Source organism: Heloderma suspectum, chromosome 3 (genome assembly GCF_057233095.1).
Source record: "Heloderma suspectum isolate Gila_16-S chromosome 3, 16-S_ref, whole genome shotgun sequence".
Lineage (NCBI taxonomy): Eukaryota > Metazoa > Chordata > Lepidosauria > Squamata > Helodermatidae > Heloderma > Heloderma suspectum.
Window position 1 is genome coordinate 314,638,518 of NC_139460.1, and position 21,869 is coordinate 314,660,386.

General features: G+C 41.7%; 1 protein-coding gene across 4 annotated transcripts in view; it reads left to right on the forward strand.

Annotated features, from left to right (window-relative positions):
* The window catches only part of PIK3CA (phosphatidylinositol-4,5-bisphosphate 3-kinase catalytic subunit alpha), a 53,850-nt gene that overhangs the window by 24,465 nt on the left and 7,516 nt on the right, over positions 1-21,869 (forward strand). For all 4 annotated transcript variants that reach the window (XM_084847524.1, XM_084847526.1, XM_084847527.1 and 1 more), the window contains 13 exons: positions 504-754; positions 2,094-2,339; positions 3,140-3,225; positions 5,249-5,354; positions 5,704-5,856; positions 11,413-11,547; positions 12,927-13,051; positions 13,878-13,959; positions 14,522-14,686; positions 16,058-16,161; positions 16,718-16,889; positions 17,107-17,213; positions 19,037-19,158. In XM_084847524.1, the coding sequence (XP_084703650.1) occupies positions 504-754; positions 2,094-2,339; positions 3,140-3,225; positions 5,249-5,354; positions 5,704-5,856; positions 11,413-11,547; positions 12,927-13,051; positions 13,878-13,959; positions 14,522-14,686; positions 16,058-16,161; positions 16,718-16,889; positions 17,107-17,213; positions 19,037-19,158 (1,854 nt within the window). The remainder of the gene's footprint in view (positions 1-503; positions 755-2,093; positions 2,340-3,139; positions 3,226-5,248; positions 5,355-5,703; positions 5,857-11,412; positions 11,548-12,926; positions 13,052-13,877; positions 13,960-14,521; positions 14,687-16,057; positions 16,162-16,717; positions 16,890-17,106; positions 17,214-19,036; positions 19,159-21,869) is intronic.

Genomic DNA, 21,869 nt, shown 5'->3' on the forward strand with positions numbered 1-21,869 from the left:
CAGCAGACTTTGATGTGTATGTTTCCCTTAAGTCAGGATAATCTGTTCATTACAAACAGATTTTTTTAAAGATATGTCATAGCTAGCTCAGTGTACTCATTCCTTTTTTCTGCTTAAACAACATTACAAGATTTTATTCAGGATTTATGTTAAGGATTGCATAAAGCAGTCTTCATTTAGGTATCCTGAAGGAATAGATAACCTGGACCTTTAGCACTGTGTCACTCCATGACTCTGTTCTCTCCTCATCCCTTTTTCCTACCATTTCAGAATCTAGTTTGGTAGAGAGATTAAATGAGTCTGTAGCTTGTTGTTTCAGTCCTAAATATGCATTGCCTGGTTGGAGTATTGAATTGTGTGCGTGTTTGTTCATTTTCATTTATCCCAGGAGATGCTTGGGTGGTGGTCATGGGGTGAGCCAATGGGCACAGGACTTTCTTTTCTACTTTTGCTATGTAGGTATGATCCCTGATGTAATCTGACCTAGTTTTCTTCTGTTACAGGACAAATAATAGTGGTGATATGGGTTATAGTCTCCCCCAACAATGACAAGCAGAAGTACACCTTAAAAATCAATCATGATTATGTGCCAGAGCAAGTAATTGCTGAAGCTATCAGGAAAAAAACACGAAGTATGTTGCTGTCATCAGAACAGCTAAAACTCTGTGTGTTAGAGTATCAGGGGAAGTATATATTAAAAGTATGTGGTTGTGATGAATATTTGCTAGAAAAACACCCCCTGAGTCAGTATAAGGTGAGTAAAATACCTTGTATATTTTGGTATTTAATGCTGCTTATCAGAGTTAGATGTTGTGGACAGTTCAGGGCTTGGAAGAAAGGCATTTGTATTTAAAAATGAAACTGATAAATCAGAGTGCAAAAGATGAAGTACTGAAGCGGGGGGGGGGAGGGATGAGAAAGAGAAATTTGTCAGGTTTAACTGGGGTATATTAAAGTTTTTTGTAGTTTTCTTTTGCTGTGTTCAGGATGCTATGACCTGGCAAAGTGTATGCTTAAATAAATCACTTTCCATTTTAGACAGATGAATCTTCTGTTAACTTTAGAGGCATAATCAAATTGTAAGCAACAGCTTTTGCAGTGCCTTGTGTGAGGCATGCAAGGTAGAGCTAGACAGAACCACCCCACATGACGTAGGGCTTAGTCTGAGTACTGGAGCAAGGGCTGGGGGAAAGAGAACCACTTGTGCCAGTGCTAAGACTGGAGCGCTGGATTCCTGTGCTCTGCTGGCCCTGCAGCACTGCAAAGACCCAGATTTTAGTGTCATGTTTTAGATGTGGTCTGTATTTGCCTGACGGCCTTCAGGAGTAAGAAGGGTAATCCCTGTTTGTCAAAATCGTACGAGCTTAAGGCTGCAATTCTAAGCACAGTTAGTTGGAAATTGACCCCTATGAACTTATAGCCAAATCCAATGTATGTCTCCGTGGAAAAGGGAAAAGCTCTATTTCTTAGAATGAGCCTTACCTGGGAGAAGGAGAGAGGGACTAAAAGGTGTTCTATTCAAGAAGGATATTTAAACTTATAGAGACTGAGAGTCCTGAAGATACTTTAATGGGATGATCCAAATTATGTGGTGGGACTGTGCCTATATGTGTGTGTGTTCATAGTGTTTTCTAAAATGAACTCATTTTGAGGTGATGCATTTATGCTACTAAATAAAATTATAATGCAGAAATTACTGAATAGCTTTCAGTGCCAAAAGTTCTACATTCTCTTCCCTGTCCCCCAGTTTTTATTTAATTTTTCTTTCTCTTTCTATTCAAAGACAAAGAATGTAAATTGTTATTATTAGTAAGGAAACAATCTATGTGAGGATATATTTTCTCTAAGTACCAGTACAATAAGATAGTTTTGGTCCTTTTTTTGGAATTCTTCATGAATATTGGCTACTAGAATGACCTGCTATATTTGCGAATCTCGCATGCTAGCTTCATTAGAAGCTTATACTGTGGTGCCTGCTTGGCTTTGAGTAGCAAAATGTTAACAATGCTGGCATTGTAATCTTTGCAATTAACCAAAGATGCTACAAAGAGCAACATCCAGTATAATTATTGTGCTTTCCCCACCTATTTCAGTACATCCGGAGCTGTATAATGCTTGGTCGAATGCCCAACTTGATGCTGATGGCTAAGGAAAGTCTTTATGCCCAGCTGCCAGTCGATAACTTTACAATGCCATCTTATTCAAGACGTATCTCTACAGCTACACCATACATGAATGGAGAGGCTTCCACCAAATCGCTCTGGGTTATTAATAGTCATCTCAGAATAAAGATTCTCTGTGCTACCTATGTTAATGTAAATATTCGAGACATTGACAAGGTAAAAGCAAACTCTGTATGTCGATATGACTTGAACACACACCACGTTTCTGAAGAGTGGTTGTTAAAAATACTCAGGTTTCTATATTTCTGCATTACCAACCAGAATCCACTAAACCTTGAACTTTGGCTGAGGTCTCTGTATGGGCAGTCTAGTTGAGCAAGAATCCAAACCAAAAACTGAAATAGGCTATTGAGCTTTTCTGATTCGGGTGATAGGCACATCTATCATTAAAGTTTGTGTACTTGTAATAGTTCAGATTTTACAACTTGGGTTGCCTTGCAGTGATTGTTCCTCAGCTACCCAGTTGTCTTCAGATGACTCTCCAAAGTCTGATCCTATTTCAGATGTTCTTTAAAATGTTTGTCTTTGGCTTAGTTTTAAGTGGGTGGGATTCATCTGATAGTGGATGATTTTGACCAGGAATTTAAGAATAGACGTTCTGTATTTTGCACATTTTATTACTTGGTTTGAGCGCTCAAATGGAGTGGGCTGCAAACACAAATGGAATCTATTTTTGCTTTCCATGTGGGTGTATGCAATATTTTTGCTGTGAACCTGGACACTGCTATTGCCAGTTATATTTCATGTGGTGGATTCCCTTTAATCAGCCAAATGAATAATGTTTTTGATTGAGATATTTACATATTTTGTGCAAAAAAAGTACTGAATTACCTTACAGCAGTCTGTGTTGTACATGAAAATAGATTCCACCCTACTCTTTGCAAAATAGATACTTACCTTGTAACTCCTATTTTTAAGTACTAGAATAGTTACATTTGTAAATGTACTATTTTCAGATCTATGTCCGCACTGGTATCAACCATGGAGGAGAGCCGTTATGTGATAATGTGAATACTCAAAGAGTACCTTGCTCCAATCCCAGGTATAGAATAGCACTAAGATAATTAAACCTGGTATTCAGGATTGCTTCTCTCTCTCACCCCCCCCCCTTTCCTTCGGAGACAAACCTAGAATTAGCTTGACTAACTTCAGCAACAAGAAGCATCAGGATTAGTTCTAGATGAGAACATTCTGCTGGTGATAGATTTAAACTGTGGGCCAGTAGAAAATGTCTTTCTATTCAACATATATAATGCCAGTGGGAAAAGATTAAATACTAGCTGTCACTAATAAACCTGTCAAATACTCAGCACCTATAGAAATTTCTTAGTCTGAGGCAATCTTCATTGATGGAGTGTGGGGAAGCAACTGTGTGTGTTGTATGGAGGTAAACAGGGACAGTTTACAGCTTCAGCCAAGGTCACAGCCTTGGCAGCAGCTCTGCTTATGTATGTAAACATAAAAAACAGCCCTGCAGGATCAGACCAAAGCTCCATCTAGTCTAACATTCTATTTCTTATAGTAGCAAACTGAATGTTTTTGCAAAGTTCAGATGCAGGGTAAGAAAGCAATAGCCCTGTGTTGTGATTGCCTCCAAGAAACTGGTATTCAGTGGCAAACTGCCTCTGAACCTGAAGGTTCCATAGCTGTCATGACAAATAGCCATTGATAGACCTGTCCTCTATTAATTTGTCTAATCCCTTTTAAAGTCATCCAAGGTAGTGGCCATAGTCACATCTTGTGGCAGAGAATTCCATAAGTTAATTACACGTTGTCTGAAGAAGTGCTTTGTTTTGTCTGGCCTGAATCTACCACCAGTCAACTTCCTTGAGTGATCCTGAGTTTTGATATTATGAGAGAGAGGAATTCTCTGTCCACGTAATTTTATAAACCTCTACTGTTTCCCATCCCAACACTACCAGTGGTCTCATTTTCAAATGTAGTACATTTTTGCCATGATATATCTCTGGTAATCAAGCTTGATGCCAAAAGGAGGCAGGGCTAAATTGCCATATAAAACGTACTGTGATACAGCCATTGTAGTTGAGTCTAGCATGCAAGCAAGGTCAGATCTAGGCTGTTATCCCCTTGCATATCCACAATTTTCTTAATTTACCCCAAAGGTTAAATGTTCACCAGTGATGTGTCATTAAGCCTTGATGACAACTGCAGTGAGAGTTAATGTAGCTCACAGGTCTGTGGTGATATATTAAGAATGAACAGACTTCTTTAACAGTGTTGGCTTTGAGAATCTCACCAAAAGCCCTAAAAATACACTTGTGCAACAGCATTAGCAGAAATGGCTGTAAATGGGCTCTCAGTCTATATAATCTATTTTTATATAGTCGTTTTCCTTGGCAATGTTTACACATTAGACTGCCCCGTACTGCAACCATAACTTGCCTCAAGCATCACTCCATTGTTTGTAGAGTAGAGCAGATGCAGTACAGTAAAGTACTTATTCTAAATCCTGAAGTCTGGCAGCGTGCTTTGTGTGATACTTTCTCCCGCTAGGCACAGATAGGAGAAAACTACTCCATGCACCCCCAAACTCAATTTTTATGATAGTATAGAAAATTCTGGCCAGCAGAGGCATGGCTGTTTTCATAATGGAAAGATCCTTGGGAGAGCCAGAGCCCTCTCCTGAGCCCACAGGAAATAACTTTAAGCACAGTCTTGCTAGATCAGACCAAGGATTTGGACAGAATAGCTAGTAAATTGAGGTTCAAGAGGTCTTTACAATGATTGCTTTGCAATGTATTTTTGTCATTCCTTCCCCGGTCTGCTTAAAGGGATGGGAGTTGAGCTGGTCTTTGAACTTGAAATGTAGACTTGCATCTTGAGTTTGCATGCCAAATTTCATTCTGATGTCTTGGTGTTCATGAGATATTATATCACCAAATAACAACAAAACCAGAATGCCAAACAGGCAAATTAAACCAGAGATTTGCTTCCCTTACCCAAAATTGCATTAACTTTTTGATTTGCCATATCATTTTAAAGGCATTTTTACATAACAGTTTTGGATAGATTCTTGGGTAAAGCTACTGTTATATCTCTTACAGATGGAATGAATGGCTGCAGTATGAGATGCATGTTCTTGATCTTCCACGTGCTGCTCGGCTTTGCCTTTCTATTTGCTCTGTTAAAGGCAGAAAAGGTGCAAAGGAGGTAAATTTCTTGACTATCAGAAAATCCTGAACAGTAGGGAGAGCAGATGTTTTTAAATTATTTTTCAGTTTTGTACTATATTGATTTCTAAACTAATCATAACATTTACAACTTACTTTATGATTCCATATGTGACTTTTAGGGCACAATCCTATGCATGTTTAGACAGAAGTCCTACAGCTCCCAGCATTCCCCAGCCAACATGGCTGTTGTACGACATTTTTCTGTCTAAACATGCATAGGATTGCTCCTTTAAAGTGTGTTTCCCCTATGTTAATTCCTTTAAAACTGAGCTTGCAATGTGGTACGAATAGATGAGACTAAATGGTGATTATTTGCTCTTTTTAAGGAGCACTGCCCATTGGCGTGGGGGAATATTAATATGTTTGATTACACAGACACTCTTGTTTCTGGCAAAATGGCTCTGAATCTGTGGCCTGTACCTCATGGGTTGGAAGACCTGTTAAATCCCATTGGAGTCACTGGATCAAATCCAAATAAGGTAAATAATAACATGATATTTCGTATCAATTTCTAGCTTATTTACAAACAGGTTACATCAGGGGTTTTCAAAGGTAATCCTAATGGTCCACTATAGATAAGCAAATATTGTCACAGTTCTAAACTTAACTAAAGCCTAGTTCTCACAAACTGCAGATGAGAGGGTAAACCTGTTTCCATTATAATATTTCATGCTGTAGTTTAGGGTTCACATGATTGCATGCTCCTGCATACAACTCTCCCATTCCTCGCACATAGAAAACTAGCATATTGAGGAGAGCGCTGGCATGATATGCTAGAGCCCTTCTACATGGCACTCCAGTTTTCTACATGCTGGAATATTTTGTTTGTATGGAGAAGCATGTAGTTATCTCAGCCACCAGTTGCAGTCTGAAGTGGTGTTGCCGAGAGCAGATGTTTTAATTTAGGTTGTTATAATAGCCATTTTATGTAAGTTGTAGAGCTGCTGCCTACAGATGTTAGAATTGTTCCATATGTAAAAGTCAGGATGAGACTGTAATCTCTTCACCAAATGGCAAGCATAGAAGGACCAGATGGAATTGACTAAGGATGCAGTTTTGAACTGATGGTTCAAAGGTAATATCAGGGCCTTACAATTTTTCAAGTAGCCAGTTATCTTGATCTTCAGAAGACAGCTGGATTTACTCCTGAGAAATGTGACTAATTTGGCAGGTAATTTGGCAAATTGTCACCTGCTGCTTCCCCCTTCCCCGCCAACACACACACACCCTTTTCAATGGACATAACCCTCTTCCCCAACTGCAAGTCATTCCCTCCTGCCATTCCAGAGGACACTGGTTCTGAAGACCTTTCCACTTCCTAGAGGAAGCTCTAGGAGTAGCACTCAGAGGGAAGGAGTGTCTTTTAGAATAAGGGTGGGCCAGAAGGTAGACCTCAACATTGAATGTGGCCCTCTGAGGCTGAAAAGGTTGTGCACCACTGCCCTATACGAAAAGCTTTTAGGAGCCTGTTCTATCTGATGCCTCTTTGACTGGGTGACCCTCTTGAGAGAGAGAAAAATACAGCTATTTGTGGAAACTGTTAACATGATGTGTTTTAGCTTTGGCCAAGCTGAAACAGAACCTTTCTTGATCTAATAAATGTAAGTTGGAAATCCTTTACACATGTGTTAACTCCATCTCCTGACTTCTGTGATATAACTTCTGAAAGTATTACTTTAATCTTAGAACTGCTAATGCAATCTTTTGACTATTGACTTTCTATTTTAATCTTACAGTAGCTTTCTTTTTATGGATTAATTTAAGATTTACATGTGTAAGCTTTATTTGCCATACTAATTTTCAAGCTGGTAGCCATTCTTTATTCATATTTGATATTATAACTTGCATAATTTAAATACTTGGGAAACTTCGTTAATCTTTTTAGATTGGCCTCTGGTTTTATGACAGGTTATGCACGGAGATATTTGGACACTGGAAAGCAGGGACATCCTTAAAATCTAGAGGCAGGCGCCACTGGTGCCTGCGCAACAGTGGTACAGTCCAGAAACAATTTACCGCTTTATCTGCTGTTGCAAGAACTAGGCCTAAGACAGGTTTAGCTGTGATAGAACTACCTTTTGCTCTAAGCCTGGGGCAAGAAGATAAAAGGAAAAATGTAAGTGAGACCATATGAAACTGCAGTATACTCTTAATATCCCAGGAGCAGGAAGCCCCAGGGAAATCCATGAAAAACTGGTTAGTCAAATAGTCTTGTTGATTACTCATATTAGGATGGGATTCAAAGTGGAGAGAGGCACACTGTACACAGTCTTCTAAGGCTTAGGAAGTAGCTGCCAATATTCCTTAGCAACTGTTTGTGCCTATTAAATATGCCTCCCTTATATTCATTCATTCATTTAATTTCTATAGTGCCCAATAGGCAAAGTTCTCTGGGCAGTTCACAAAAATTTCAAAATTTATTTATTTATTTTATTAAATTTCTTAATTGCCCATCTGGCCAGTCATCCGGCTACTCTGGCCGATGTACAGTAATACAACAGCTTAAACAATAAATTCCACATTAAAACATCATATTTCTAAAAATACCCTAACCCAACCCAAATGCCTGCCTGAACAACCACGTTTTTAATGCATGGCAGAAGGTCATTAAAGAGGGGGCATGGTAGAGTTCCCTAGGGAGGGAGTTCCACAGAGAAGGCCCTCTCACTCGTCCTCACCAGCCTAGCTGTCCTGACTGATGGGACAGAGAGAAGGCCATCCGAGGCTGATCTTGTTGAGCAGCCTGTCTGGTGTTGCTGGAGGCGCTCCTTAAGATAGGCTGGGGCAGAACCATATAGGGTTTTAAAGGTCAAACCCAACACCTTGAATTTGACCCAGAAAACAACTGGTTTTTATAAAAATAGAAACATAATATTAAAAGCTTCAACATACAGAATTTTGAAACAATTTAAAACAGCTAAAAAACCGTTACAATAAGATACCGGGACCTGATAAAACAACTAACATTAAAATCCCATCATATGGCATCTGGGAATAGAGGACAGTCTTAACCTCATGCCGAAAAGATGATAATGTTGGCGCCCAGTGAAGCTTAGTGGGGAGATCATTCCACAATAAGAGGGCTACCACCAAGAAGGCCATCTCCCTTGTTGCCATCCTCCAAGCCTCCCTCAGAGGAGGCACTCAGAGGAGGGCCTCAGATGACTATCATAGTGTACAGGTACATTCATACCAGGAGAGGTGTTGTGGTCCTGAGCTGTGTAAGGTTTTATAGGTCAAAACCAGCACCTTGAATTGGGCTTGGAAATGTATAGGCAGCCAGTGCAAGTGGGCCAGAATCGGTGTTAAATTCTCAGACCTCTTTGTCCCTTCTATCAATCTGGCCACTGCATTTTTCACAAGCTGCAGCTTCTGAACCGTCTGCAAAGGCAGTCCCACATAAAGCACATTATGGTAATCTAACTTGGAGGTTACTAGAGTATAGACTACTGAAGTCAGGTTATACCTGTCCAAATAGGGGTGTCACTAGGCCACCAGCCAAAGCTGGAAGAAGGCACCTCATGCCACTGAGGCCACCTGATCCTCATGATGGTTCCAGGAGAACCCCCAAGCTACAAACCTGCTCTTTCAGGGGGAGTGCAACCCCATCCAGAACAAGTTGAATACCCTCCATCTGATCAGAAGAACTACCCACCAACAGCATCTCAGTCTTGTCTGGACTGTGCTTATTAGCCCTCATCCAGTCCATTGTCACAGCAAGGCACTGGTTTAGCACATCCAGAGCCTCACCTGATGAAGATGAAAAGGAGAAATAGAGCTGCGTGTCATCAGCATACTGTCAGCAATGCACTCCAAAAGTCCTGATTATCTCACTCAATGGTTTCATGTAGACTGTAAATAGTATGGGGGACAAAACCGACCCCTGCAGAACCCCATGCTGCAGAATCCATGGGCGGAGCAATATTCCCCAACCACCACCTTCTGGAGCTGACCATCCAAGCAGGAGCAAAACCACTGTAATACAGTACTCTTGGACAATTGCTTCAGAAGTATACCATGGTCTGAGAGATCAAGGAGAATCAATAGGGTCACCTTCCCCCTGTCTCTCTCCAAATGTAGGCCATCATACAGGGCAACCAAGCTTATTCATACCAAAACCTAGCCCTGAACCGCAACTCAGATGGATCCAGATAATCGGTCTCATCCAAGAGTGTCTAGAGCTGGTCGGCAACCACCTGCTCAAGGGCCTTGCCTAGGAAAGGAACATTTGCCACGGACCTAAAGTTAAGGTCTTCTGGGTCCAGGAAGGATTTCTTCAGGAGTGGTCTCACCACTACCTCTTTCAGGTGGCTTGGGACCACTCCTTGCAAGGAGGCATTAATCACCCTCCTGGCCCAGCCAGCTGTTCTGCCCTTCCCAGTTTTTATAAGCCAAGAGGGGCAAGGATCCAGTATGGAAGTGGTTGCTTGAACTTGTCCAAGCACCATGTCAGTGTCTTTGAGCTGTAGCAACCAAAACTCATTCAACAAAACTGGACAAGACTGTGCTCTGAATACCTCACCTAATTCACCTGCTGTAACACTGGAGTCTTAAGTCCTGGCTGAGGCAAGAGATCTTGTGCCGGAAGTACCTTGCAAACATATCACTGTGATGGATCCACCATGTCCTTAGGTCCAGGATGTAATAAGCCCTGGACAAACCTGAAAAACTCAACTGGATGGCACATAGAGGAAACAGAGGCAGAGAGATAGTGTTCCTTTGCCGTCATCACTGCCCCCGAATATACTTAACCATGGCCACATAACAGTGTTTGACTGCATCCCTCAGAAGTTTTGTTCCATCTGCACTCAAGCTGTCTCATATTTTGTTCCATCGCTCTCAGTCCTGGGGTATACTGTGGAATTGTGCAAGCTCTACTGTGGAGAAGGGAGGTAGTGGGCTCTCCCACACTGGAAGCATTCAAGATGAGGCTAGACCGCCACCTGTCAGGGATGCCTTGACTTGGATACCCGCATTGAGCAGGGGGTTGGACTCAGTGGTCTTATAGGCCCCTTCCAACCCTACTATTCTATGATCCTAGTAGCAATCATGTCAACCGCTTGGGTCATTTTTGCATTCCACAGATCGACCAGATTTTTGGCAGGAGAGCCAACCCTATCAGTCAGAAGAGCCAACCATATCAGTAAGAAAAACCCCTCCAGAGCTGTCTGGAAGCCATCTGAATCCATTAGTCTGTAAGGGTAGTCCATCTTAATACTTCCCCAACCCTTACAGAGGGGAAAAGCTGCTAAACCTCAGCAGGAGGTGATCCAACCATGACAAAGGGACCAATTCAAAGTCCCTTACTTTCAGATCACCACCTCCAGGGCCAGCTGAAAAAAACAGGTCTCGAATGTGCCCTACTACATGTGTTGTGCTGATGACATGTTGGGATAATCTCATGGTTGTCATGGAGGCCATGAAATCCTGAGCCACCCTAGAGAAGGTGCCCTCAGGCATTGTCACCCAAACCATCAGTCTGGGAGACCTCAACAGCACACCCAAGACCACATCCATCAGCTCAGGTAGGAAGACTGTTGAGCAGTGGGGTGGGCGGTACACAATGGGTCACGTCTTAAAAGAGAAGCCAAATCCCCAGATGCTCACACAACACACACGTATATAAAAACCACAAGAGCGAGATAACCTGACGTTAGAGGGTGTCCATTGCATCCCATGCCAAAGTGGCTCCTGGCAAAGGAGCAGCCCCCTTTGGTGCTGCCTCTTTAGTGGTGGGACCAACCCCCAAGCAGCTAACCTTTTTATTCACCAGCCCCAAGAGGCTGATGCAAGCTCTGGCCAGGTGGCAGGAAGTCTCCTGGAGAAAGTGCTGAATCAGGGCTCTGATCCTGCGAAGTGATAGTGTTTTCTGGCCCCAGCAGCCTCTCAGTCGCAGCCATAGTTAGCAGGCAGACAGCAGGATGGTAAAGCTCTTGGTCACAGTTTACCTATGTCTCTAGTCCATATCTGTGGTATGATATCTTAAAAAGAATTAATATTTGTAATCATGCAAGCAAAACCTTCTTTCTCCTTAGGAAACTCCATGTTTGGAGCTGGAATTTGATTGGTTTAGCAATCCTGTAAAGTTTCCTGACAAGTCAGTAATTGAAGAGCATGCCACCCGGACTATATCTCGAGAACTAGGGTTTAACTACAGTCATATAGGACTGGTAAGGAGAATTTTTCTTTTCAGGTTATGTTCTGGCAGATCCAGTTCAAATCTCTTCTCAGTCATGAATGTAACAGGTGGCCTTAGTCAAGCCACTGTTCTGTCATAGCCTCTACCTACAATACAGGGATAATTGACCTACTGTACAGGGTTGTTAGGGCTATTGAGAGAAAATATGTGAAGTTCTTTCAGTCTTTTTAAAGTGCTATAGAAATGCTCAGTAGTAATGGTAATGTGAGTTCAATTCTGTGACTTGATGTGCAGCAGTAACAGATCATAGGATTGTTAAAGGGTGTATTAGTGCTGGAAACAATGCCAGGGACTATTCTTGACCCTTGGGGGGTACTGGGGACTGTGGGAGTGACCCTGCCTACCTAATGGCACTCCAAAGTTGTGCCAGAAAGACAAAAATAGAATATTAGACAGGGAAGAGCTTTTAACTAACAACTAATTATAGATTAATTTTGTGTTGTGTAACCCACAATTAAACCATCGTGTCTGGGTTCGTACATCATGGACCAACTTCTGACCTGGTTGATCAGAGGTTGCATGTTCAGAATGCCAGTGGCACACAACCCTGGCAAATTGCGAGTTAATTAACCCACGGTTTGCTGCCGTCATGTGCAAACTGGGTCTCTATTCCACTATTGAATAGCTCATACCATCAGCAAATTCTTCCCGACATTTCATTGAAATACCCTTTCTTGTAATTTCAATTGGTTCAGGTCCTGATTTGGTTCAGCAGCAGAACACAATTTTGCTTCATCTGCATGACAGCCCTTCAAATCTTTGAAGCTGTCTATTAAATCCCTTCTTATTCATCTCTTCTCCAGACTAAACATACCCAGCTCCCTCAATCTGTCCTTGTAGGATTTGTTTGCAGGCCTCTCACTGTTGTCGTCACCCTCTGAACACTTCCCATACTAAAGTAAATCATTTTGGGTTTGGTTTTTAAGAAAACAGATCAATAAATACTTTTTCAGTATGTGGAAATGATTAATTCTTTAAAAATCCTGCCAGGCAGAATGTAGTTCAGAAACTGGTGGTGCAAGAGGAATAACGCTATAGTGATTCTGAATTAACACTTTAGTTTGAAGCTATGAAGCTTTAGTTTGAAGTGCCTCCTCTGAGATGGGAGTTCTCTTAGAGGCCTTGGAGGGGCTAGCAAAACCTTTTTGAAAATCTCCAGAACTGCATGCACATACTTGGCACGATGACATCTTGTGAGCATGTGGCAGGAGTGTTCCCATGCATAAATTGTCCTTTTAGCTGGATCTGGACATAAAGAAAATGTGTGCCAATAGATTTGGTACCATCCAGTGAAGACCTGAACAAAATACCCATTGTGTGAGTGACATGGTCTACTCCCTTGTTTTACAGAGTAATAGACTAGCTAGAGATAACGAATTAAGAGAGAGTGACAGAGAGCAGCTCCGTGCAATCTGCACTCGAGATCCCCTGTCTGAAATAACTGAACAAGAAAAGGACTTCCTTTGGAGCCACAGGTATGACAACTAGAGCTTCTAGCTGTAGCAGCGTCCATTAGATGACATTAGACCAAAGGTGGGTGTGTGAAAAGTAGGGCAGCTAACCATAGGCACAGATGCAGCCTATGTCCCCCAAACTCTCTGGTCTGCATTTTAGGTAGGAATGGAAAAGGTTGCATGGTGGGTGCAGGGTGGGTGCAGGTGGCTTATACCATCTGTCAGTCTGCTTAACCCACAAAACCATTGGCCTATCTGTGAAGTCTCTTAAAGATACCAATTCATTTCTGGGTGCAATTCAAGGTGTTGGTTATTAGCCCTAAATGGTTTGGGACCAAGCTTCTTGATGAACCGTCTTTTCCCATGTGACATTGCCCATCTTCTAAGTCCATCTGATACTGCCCTTTTACACATACCAAGGCCTTTTGCAATATGATTCTGGAAAACTGTGAGAGGGCCTTTTCTGTGGCAGCGCCCCATATGTAGAACTCCTGCCCCCAAGAACTTAAAGTATCTTCTTTCTTGGTGTTCCACTGTCATTTAAAAATATCTCTTTGATCAAGCTTTTAACTCCATTTATGTTATCTGTTAGCTTCCTTTAGCTAAGCATTGTGTTAACTTATTTCATTATTTTAATTATGTGGTTTTATTATTTTTATCTTAGTTGTTAGGATTTTGTCAGCTTCTTTGAGCACCTTTGCTGGAGAGGAAAAGTGGGGTTGGAATGTTAGAATAAATAAATGTAAATAAATATGTTTTTGTTGGGCAACCAACATGCTAAATAGTCTTGTGTAGTCTGAAAATAATACTTCAGATTCTTTGTGCAAAATGCATTTCTTCTTTGCAGGCACTACTGTGTAAATATGCCAGAAATCCTACCTAAGCTGCTCTTATCTGTTAAATGGAACTCTAGGGATGAAGTTGCCCAGGTAATATCTCCATTACTGAACAAATTTTTACACAATCATGTTTTTTAAATTTCTGCAACAGCCTTCATCGTAATAACTTTCATGAATGGTTGACTTAATATGGGATAATATGACTGGAGTTTAGATTCTGTTATTTTTTCTCTTAATAGATTATAATGGTAACTAGTAAGCTCTCTTTAGAATTCCAGAATAAGATTGTAGCATTGATACATTTTCTGCTTGATGTAATTATGGCCCATAATTAACATTTGAAATAGCCACAGTTTAGATGGCTTTAAAAGGGAGGGTGAACAAATTCATGAAAGGTAGGTTTATTATTAGCCATAATAGTTGGGTGACACCTCGATGTTTAGAGGGAATATGCCTCTGGATACCACCTACTTGAGACAAAAAGGGTGAGACCATCATCTTATGCCCTGCTTTGCATTTCTAGAGTTATCTGCTTACTCACTGTTGGGACTAGAATACTGGATTACGGGGAATTTGGTCTTATTCAGCAAAGCCATTCCCCTGTTCTCATGAGTAAAATAGTGATAAGAATCCATTGTTCTGTACTGCATAGATGTACTGCTTGATAAAAGAATGGCCTCACATCAAGCCTGAACAGGCAATGGAGCTTTTGGACTGCAACTACCCTGATCCAGTGGTGCGAGCATTTGCAATTCGGTGTCTGGAAACAGATTTGGCAGATGACAAACTCTCTCAGTATTTGATTCAACTGGTACAGGTACTTCATTCTGTTTTAATCAACTGTGCCTTTTTTGTATGCATTTGTGTTTGAAAACTATATATTTAAACAAAATATTCTAAGGAAGAAAGGAAGGTTATAGCTTTTCTGGATGATGGTGGCCAGAGTATTCCTGAAAGGTAAAACTGATCAGGCTTGCTTCAATGCTCCTACATGTTAAAGGGTATACCTAGAGATTAAGAGCCATTGTGCTGAGCAGTGCTGATATCTGGATGAGATGTCACTGCAGCACAAGACACTTGACAGGCACCTCGCCTCAAGAGTAATATTACGAGCTTGAAATGAGCAAAGGCTAATGCAGCTTGGCCAATAAGTCCACAAAAATTACTAGTCCAGGAAAAAACTGGAAAAAACTTACAGGAAAAAACTTACGAACCAACCTGCCCACTCATACATGGGTTAAAAAAATAATGTTAAATACTTTTAATCACACATCCTTAAAAGTAGCAGTATAAAAACAGTGGTTCTGAGCCCAGAAAATTAAGAAGGGATGAGAGAATCAAAAGGGAGAAAAATATTTTAGTATTCCTACTTTGTGGGAACTTAAAAGAAGACATTCTTCCTTTCCTCCCCTCCCATTAAAAAGGTCAAACAATTCATCAGACTGATGAATCCTATGCATGTTTACTTGGAAATAAGACTATTTTCAGACTTCCAGTGACCTGGGAGCAAGCATAACTAAAAATGGGAGGGGATGTACCTTTCAAATAAACAGGTTGCAGTCCTTTGTATCTTTACTTGGAAATAACCTCATTTAACTCACAATATTCACTATGAAATCTGCATAGGACCTGGAAATAAACCTTATTCCAACATCATTTTTCTGTCTGTTTTTCCTAGGAGATAAATAGCTGCAAATATGAAGAATAGAATACTAACCTTCCTGATTCCAGATAACATAACTTTAGGGCATGTAGTGGAAAATAAACAGAAGAAAACATTAGCCCACAGTACGAGGCTAGCACAGATGATCAAACTAGTGGGGTAGGGGAAATATGCACAAAACATAATGCAAGGGCCCCTATATTGTTTGTGAAACAAAGCAGGAAGCTTCAGGCGCAAAGTATCAGTTCACATACTGAATCAGTACTCGAAGTTCGCTCAGTGTCATGGCTTGGATTTATTTTCTTTCTAAAGAGCTAGACGTTGCTAAAGGTAAATTGTAAAGGGGAGATCCTAGATCCGCCTGGTAACCTGGGGGCAGTGTATAAGTGCTCCAGTGATCAGGTAAGCGGTAATATTCATGCCTGGGGTATTGATATTGTGAAGAGTGGCAAACTCTTGATATGACATTTGTCACAGAAATATAGCTAAATGCCAATTACAGTTCAATGTTGTTGTTGAATTTAGGTTCTGAAATATGAGCAGTACTTGGATAATCAGTTGGTGAGATTTTTACTCAAGAAGGCACTGACCAATCAGAGAATAGGACATTTCTTCTTTTGGCATCTAAAGTAAGTTTGGATTTCCACTTCAAACTGCATGAAATCGTAGCTTAAATAGCTCTGTAAGTGTTACTTACTGTTGTTGTTTTTTAAAATGTTTTCAGTGGTTGAAAATGTGTGGTCCACACACTAGAATTTTTCCATAACGTTAAGAAAGATAGCTTTTTCACTGTGTCTTGGACTTTCAAACATTCTAGTACCTCAGTAACCAAGAGAAGAGTTTTGGTTCAGAATACCAATTTCCATTTACATTATGGTGCCATAGGCTTTGGGATAATTAAAATAAAGTGCAGTTGCTTAGAGGCTTTAGAAATGCATGTATTGATATGATATATTCATGCTGAGATGAAGAATATACTTTTGAGTAGATGAGTTATATTAAGACCAATTTCCCATCTATCCCAAACAAAATTTATTGACTTCCCTGGTTCTCATGTAGAATTCTTTCTCATTCTGCTAGTGGAAATTCTTTTAACGGGCAGTCAGAGTGAGAGAACCAGGATAGCTGAATTTTTCCTGGCAAATGCTTTATTAGCAATTACCTATAAATTATCTTTTCTTTTAGGTCTGAAATGCACAATAAAAACGTTAGCCAGAGATTTGGTCTGCTTTTGGAGGCCTACTGCCGAGCATGTGGCATGTACCTAAAACATCTGAGCAGGCAAGTGGAAGCTATGGAAAAACTGATTAACCTCACAGACATCCTTAAACAGGAGAAGAAAGATGAAACACAAAAGGTAAATTTAATTCCTGAGTAATCCACAGCAGAAATAAGAAAGCAATATTTTTAGAATTTGCTATGTTCTTCAGCACTTTTAGTTAAAATACTCTGTTTAAAAGCTATTTAGAAAAATACGGCTATTCGTGCTAAAAATTGAAGCTAGTCACTAACACTATTGTCTTTGGCACGTGACTGACTGAATGTATAAATACTTTGATGCTGTTATCTATCAGGTACAGATGAAGTTCCTTGTGGAGCAAATGAGGCGGCCAGACTTCATGGATGCATTGCAGGGCTTTATATCTCCTCTCAATCCTGCTCATCAGCTTGGAACCCTTAGGTATCATCATCTTTCTCAGAATTTCTAACATTAAAAACTGAAAAATGATATGAAGACCCTGAACAGTTCTACCCTTGTTCTAAAGTATGTAAGCCAGTGACTTCAGCTCCAGAGCCCCCAAATAAGCTACTAGTCACCATTGTTGGTTAGTGCTGTTCTAAGAATATGTCTTCTGGCCAAAACTAGGTCACAGTGGTGCTTTTTTTATTCTTTGTCGTTGCATCATATTTGGAGAATGCCCTTCGGAAATAAAAAGTGGTGCCATGATGGTCTATCCAAGGCAGCCTTCCCCAACCTGGTGTCCTCCAGATGTGTTGGACTACAACTTCCGGCATCCCCAACCAGCCATGTATTGGGGAAGGCTGATCTAAGGGGTCTACAGAAATATACAACAGTTAACCATGCTTTGGTTACATCACATTTAGACTATTGCAATGCACCCTACATTGAGCTACCTGAAGAGTGTCCAGAAGCTTCAGTTAGTGCAAACTGCAACAGCTAGGCTGCTAACAAGTGCACAGTATTGGAACCATATTACACCTGTCCCGAAAGACCACTGGTTGCCAATTACTTGTTGTTTATTCGGTCAGTCGCTTCCGACTCTTCGTGACTTCATGGACCAGCCCATGCCAGAGCTTCCTGTCAGCCGTTGCCACCCCCAGCTCCCCAAGGTCGAGTCCGTCACCTCCAGAATATCATCCATCCATCTTGCCCTTGGTCGGCCCCTCTCCCTTTTGCCTTCCACTTTCCCTAGCATCAGCATCTTCTCCGGGGTATCCTGTCTTCTCATTATTTGGCCAAAGTACTTCAATTTTGCCTTTAATATTCCCTCAAGTGAGCAGCCTGGCCTTATCTCCTGGAGTATGGACTGGTTTGATCTTCTTGCAGTCCAAGGCACTCTCAGAATTTTCCTCCAGCACCACAGTTCAAAAGCATCTATCTTCCTTCGCTCAGCCTTCCTTGTGGTCCAGCTCTCGCAGCCATAGGTTACTATGGGGAATACCATTGCTTGAACTATGTGGACCTTTGTTGTCAGTGTGATGTCTCTGCTCTTCACTATTTTATCAAGATTTGTCATTGCTCTCCTCCCAAGAAGTAAACGTCTTCTGATTTCCTGGCTGCAGTCAGCGTCTGCAGTAATCTTTGCACCTAGAAAGACAAAGTCTGTCACTGCCTCCATGTTTTCTCCCTCTATTTGCCAGTTATCAATCAAGCTGGTTGCCATAATCTTGGTTTTTTTTTGAGGTTTAACTGCAACCCAGCTTTTGCACTTTCTTCTTTCACCTTCGTCATGAGGTTCCTCAGCTCCTCCTCGCTTTCAGCCATCAAAGTGGTATCTGCCAATTGCTGTCTGGGCTCAGTTCAAGAGTTTGGTCTTAACCTTTAAAGCCCTAAACAGCTTAGGACCTGGCTATCTAAGGAACTACCTGTCTCGCTATGAACCTGCCCAGCTAGTAAGATCTGTAGGAGAGGGCCTTTTGAGGGCACCATTACCCATAGAGGCTTGTCTGTCTGGCACATGTAGAAGGGCTTTCTCCTGTATTGGCCCCAAACTATGGAACAGGCTCCCTCAAAAACTGTTGCCCCCCCCTCTCTTGACCTTTAGAAAGGGTTTTTAAAGATGCATCTTTTCAACTTAGCCTTTTAAAATGTGTAGTTTTTAATGTTTTTATGTGAAACGTTTTTATAGTTTTAAATTGTTGAACACTGCCTTGATAGCTTTTTAGCAGATAAGGCAGTATATGAATGCTAATAATAAATAATAATAATTCGTGTTAGTATAAAGTTGCACTTGTTCAAGCTGCAATCTTATCCTTTCATAGGCTTGAGGAATGCAGGATTATGTCATCGGCTAAAAGGCCATTATGGCTTAATTGGGAAAACCCAGATATTATGTCTGAGCTGCTGTTTCAGAACAATGAGATCATCTTTAAAAATGGGGATGGTAAGGAAGAATATTTTGTTGTATCTTGTGCAGGTTTTTCCATTGTCCTGACTGTCTTAAACACCTTTGTTCAAATTATACCTGACGGTGTAAAGAGCTATTGAACTAATTTGATGTATGTATGTACTTTACAAATAGCTTTCATTATCTGCAACTTGTTTTTAATTGGAATGTGGGTATTTTGTGGCTCTGATGCAGCACAAGAACATGCACAGGAATTTTAAGGCTGAGTAGCTTCTCCCCACTCCCACCACACAGTTCTAACAGAAACATATTTTCAGCAGGCTTCCCTAGATTACAATCCCTGCCTCTCACTTCAGAAGGCATTTAATAGCCTCCTAAGCCCTAAATTGACTCATGTTTGTCAGGCATAAAAGCTTCAGGCAAAGCATAATTGTTTTCCTTCAGTAGAGGAAGATACCCTCATATGGGTTGCTGCTCCCACTCACTCCCCTAGGCAGAGCAATGTAAAACAGTCTTGTGTATTCCATCCTGTGAGGGGGAGAGCCCTTTCTAGTCCTGATCTTGCATAGTTACAAGGAATAGGGCCTTAGCAGAGCTCTGCTGGTTTTCTATGATACAGCGTCGGCATTTTTTATATTTCTTCCATTTTCAGATTGGTTAGTTAAGTCAGGAAGGTTGCTGGCAGAGAGAAATAACGTGTCCCTGTTTCTTGGTGCCTCAGAACCATATCAGACCCTCATGCTATAAGGACAAGAGCTGAGATGTTCTCTGCTCGGGTGGAGGAAATTAGCCCATTCCAGTTGGGCAATTGGTTTGAGGAGGCATCTGAGAGGGGATAAGGTGGATACAAGCAGGGGCATACCTCCCGTTGTTGCAAGCCCAGGGAGCAAAGTCCATCTGTCACAGTTGGACTTTCTAAGCTGCCAAGGATCCAGCCAAGCCCCAGGTGGCACCCGGGTGACACTGATGTGGTTCGCATGACATGACAGCTCATGGGCTGTTGGGGACAAGCAGGAGAGAGCAGCCACACTGTCTCCAGCATGCCCGCCACTTCTGCTTTTACTCAGCAACCTACGAGCAGCTCCTTCCTAGGTTGATTAGTGTGACATGCAAACACGGACTGCTAAACAATCTACTGGTTAACCCATGGTTTGTTGTTGGGTTAACCGCTGGGTTGTTCACCTCCTAGCCCCAGTTTCACATGTCACGCTAAGTAACTTACAAAGGAGCTATTCATGGGTTGCTGAGTAAACTGGTTGTATTTGCTATCGGGCCAGGTTTAAGGTTCTAGTATAAAGCCCTAAACAACTTGGGATCAGGATACCTGAGAGAGTGCCTTCTCCCTTACAACCTGCCTGGTCACTGAGGTCATCAGAGGGCATGCTCCTTGCGTTTCCACAGGGATCTATGGCCAGATTCAAGTCCACCAGGAGAAGAGCCTTCACTATGGTGGCCCCCTCCCCGTGGAATTCCCTGCCTTTGGAGGTCAGGTAGGCCCCAACATTGTGTTGCTTCCAGCACCTCCTGAAAACATGGTTATTTCAGGAAGCCTTCCTTAAGTGACTGGCCACAGTTTTATCAGAACTCTGTTTCTTTTTTAACATAGTATTTTAACAAGTGCTTTTATTCTTTTATCCTATTTGTATTGTTCACTGCTCTGGAATCTGTCTGGATGTGGAGCGGTATACAAATGTTGTAAATAAATAACAGTGGAAGTGGCAGGCGCACTGCAGGCAGTGCATCCGTTCTCTCCCGCTTGTCCCAGGCTGTTGTGACATCTGAACCAGCCCACTGAGTCCCTGCAGAGCCGCGTAGTCATTGTAGGGCAGTGTTACCTGTTCATTTGGGGAGTGCCTGACATGAAGATAGGGTAAATAAGGAGGACTGGGGAGGTAGCATGTCCCAGGAAGACTCACCACCTGTTATTGATTAGAAGTCCTTGCACCTCAAATTTTGCAGGTGTTAATAAAGGATCTGGGGCCTTGCCTTGCTCTTAACAGTGCCTTGGCACAACCTAACAAAGGCCATGAACTCTCCTCCTCTCCCCCTTCTTCCCCTCAGTCTGATTCATCGGCAATCCCAATCCCCAAAAGGGATGTTTTTCCTTTAATGCTTCCTGTGTTCCTAAACTTCTAATTTTAGTGTATCAGCAGCAGAGGCTTATGAATATAAGTAGCATGGCATTGTAGAACAGTAACATTCTGTTCTTAGTGCAGAAGCATTTTAAACAGTTGAACCTTTAAACAGTTGAACGGATACCCTTCAGAACCAGGCATCTGGCCACTTTTCTGTTCACCTGCAGTAAATAGCAGTTGCCCCAGGTGAATGTCCAGTTGATAAGCTCACCTGCCACCACAACTCTCCAGTAACGGCCTACCTATTCTTGCATCTCTCTTGCCTTGTGGTGTTTATCTAGTAGGGGTGCTGTGGCTATAGCAGATGTACAGTGGCTCTGTTATGGCAGAGGAGAGTGCATAACACAGAGATTAGCAGCATCTTTGCTGTATTTGCCTGTCTAGGAAACATCATGGCTGCTGAATGTGCACTCTGTTCTTGCCAAAGAGCTATGGGTGGTGGTGGTGGAGATGGTGGTGGCAGGGGATGGGGTGGGGGAGAATGGGTAAGGTGACCAGAACATTAGGTCACCTCTTCTTCCACCACCACCCCAATGCCTGTTGAAAGGTTGATACATCTCATCCATAAATTTGAAGTAGCTGAATTAGTAACATGCTCTGAAACTTAAGCAT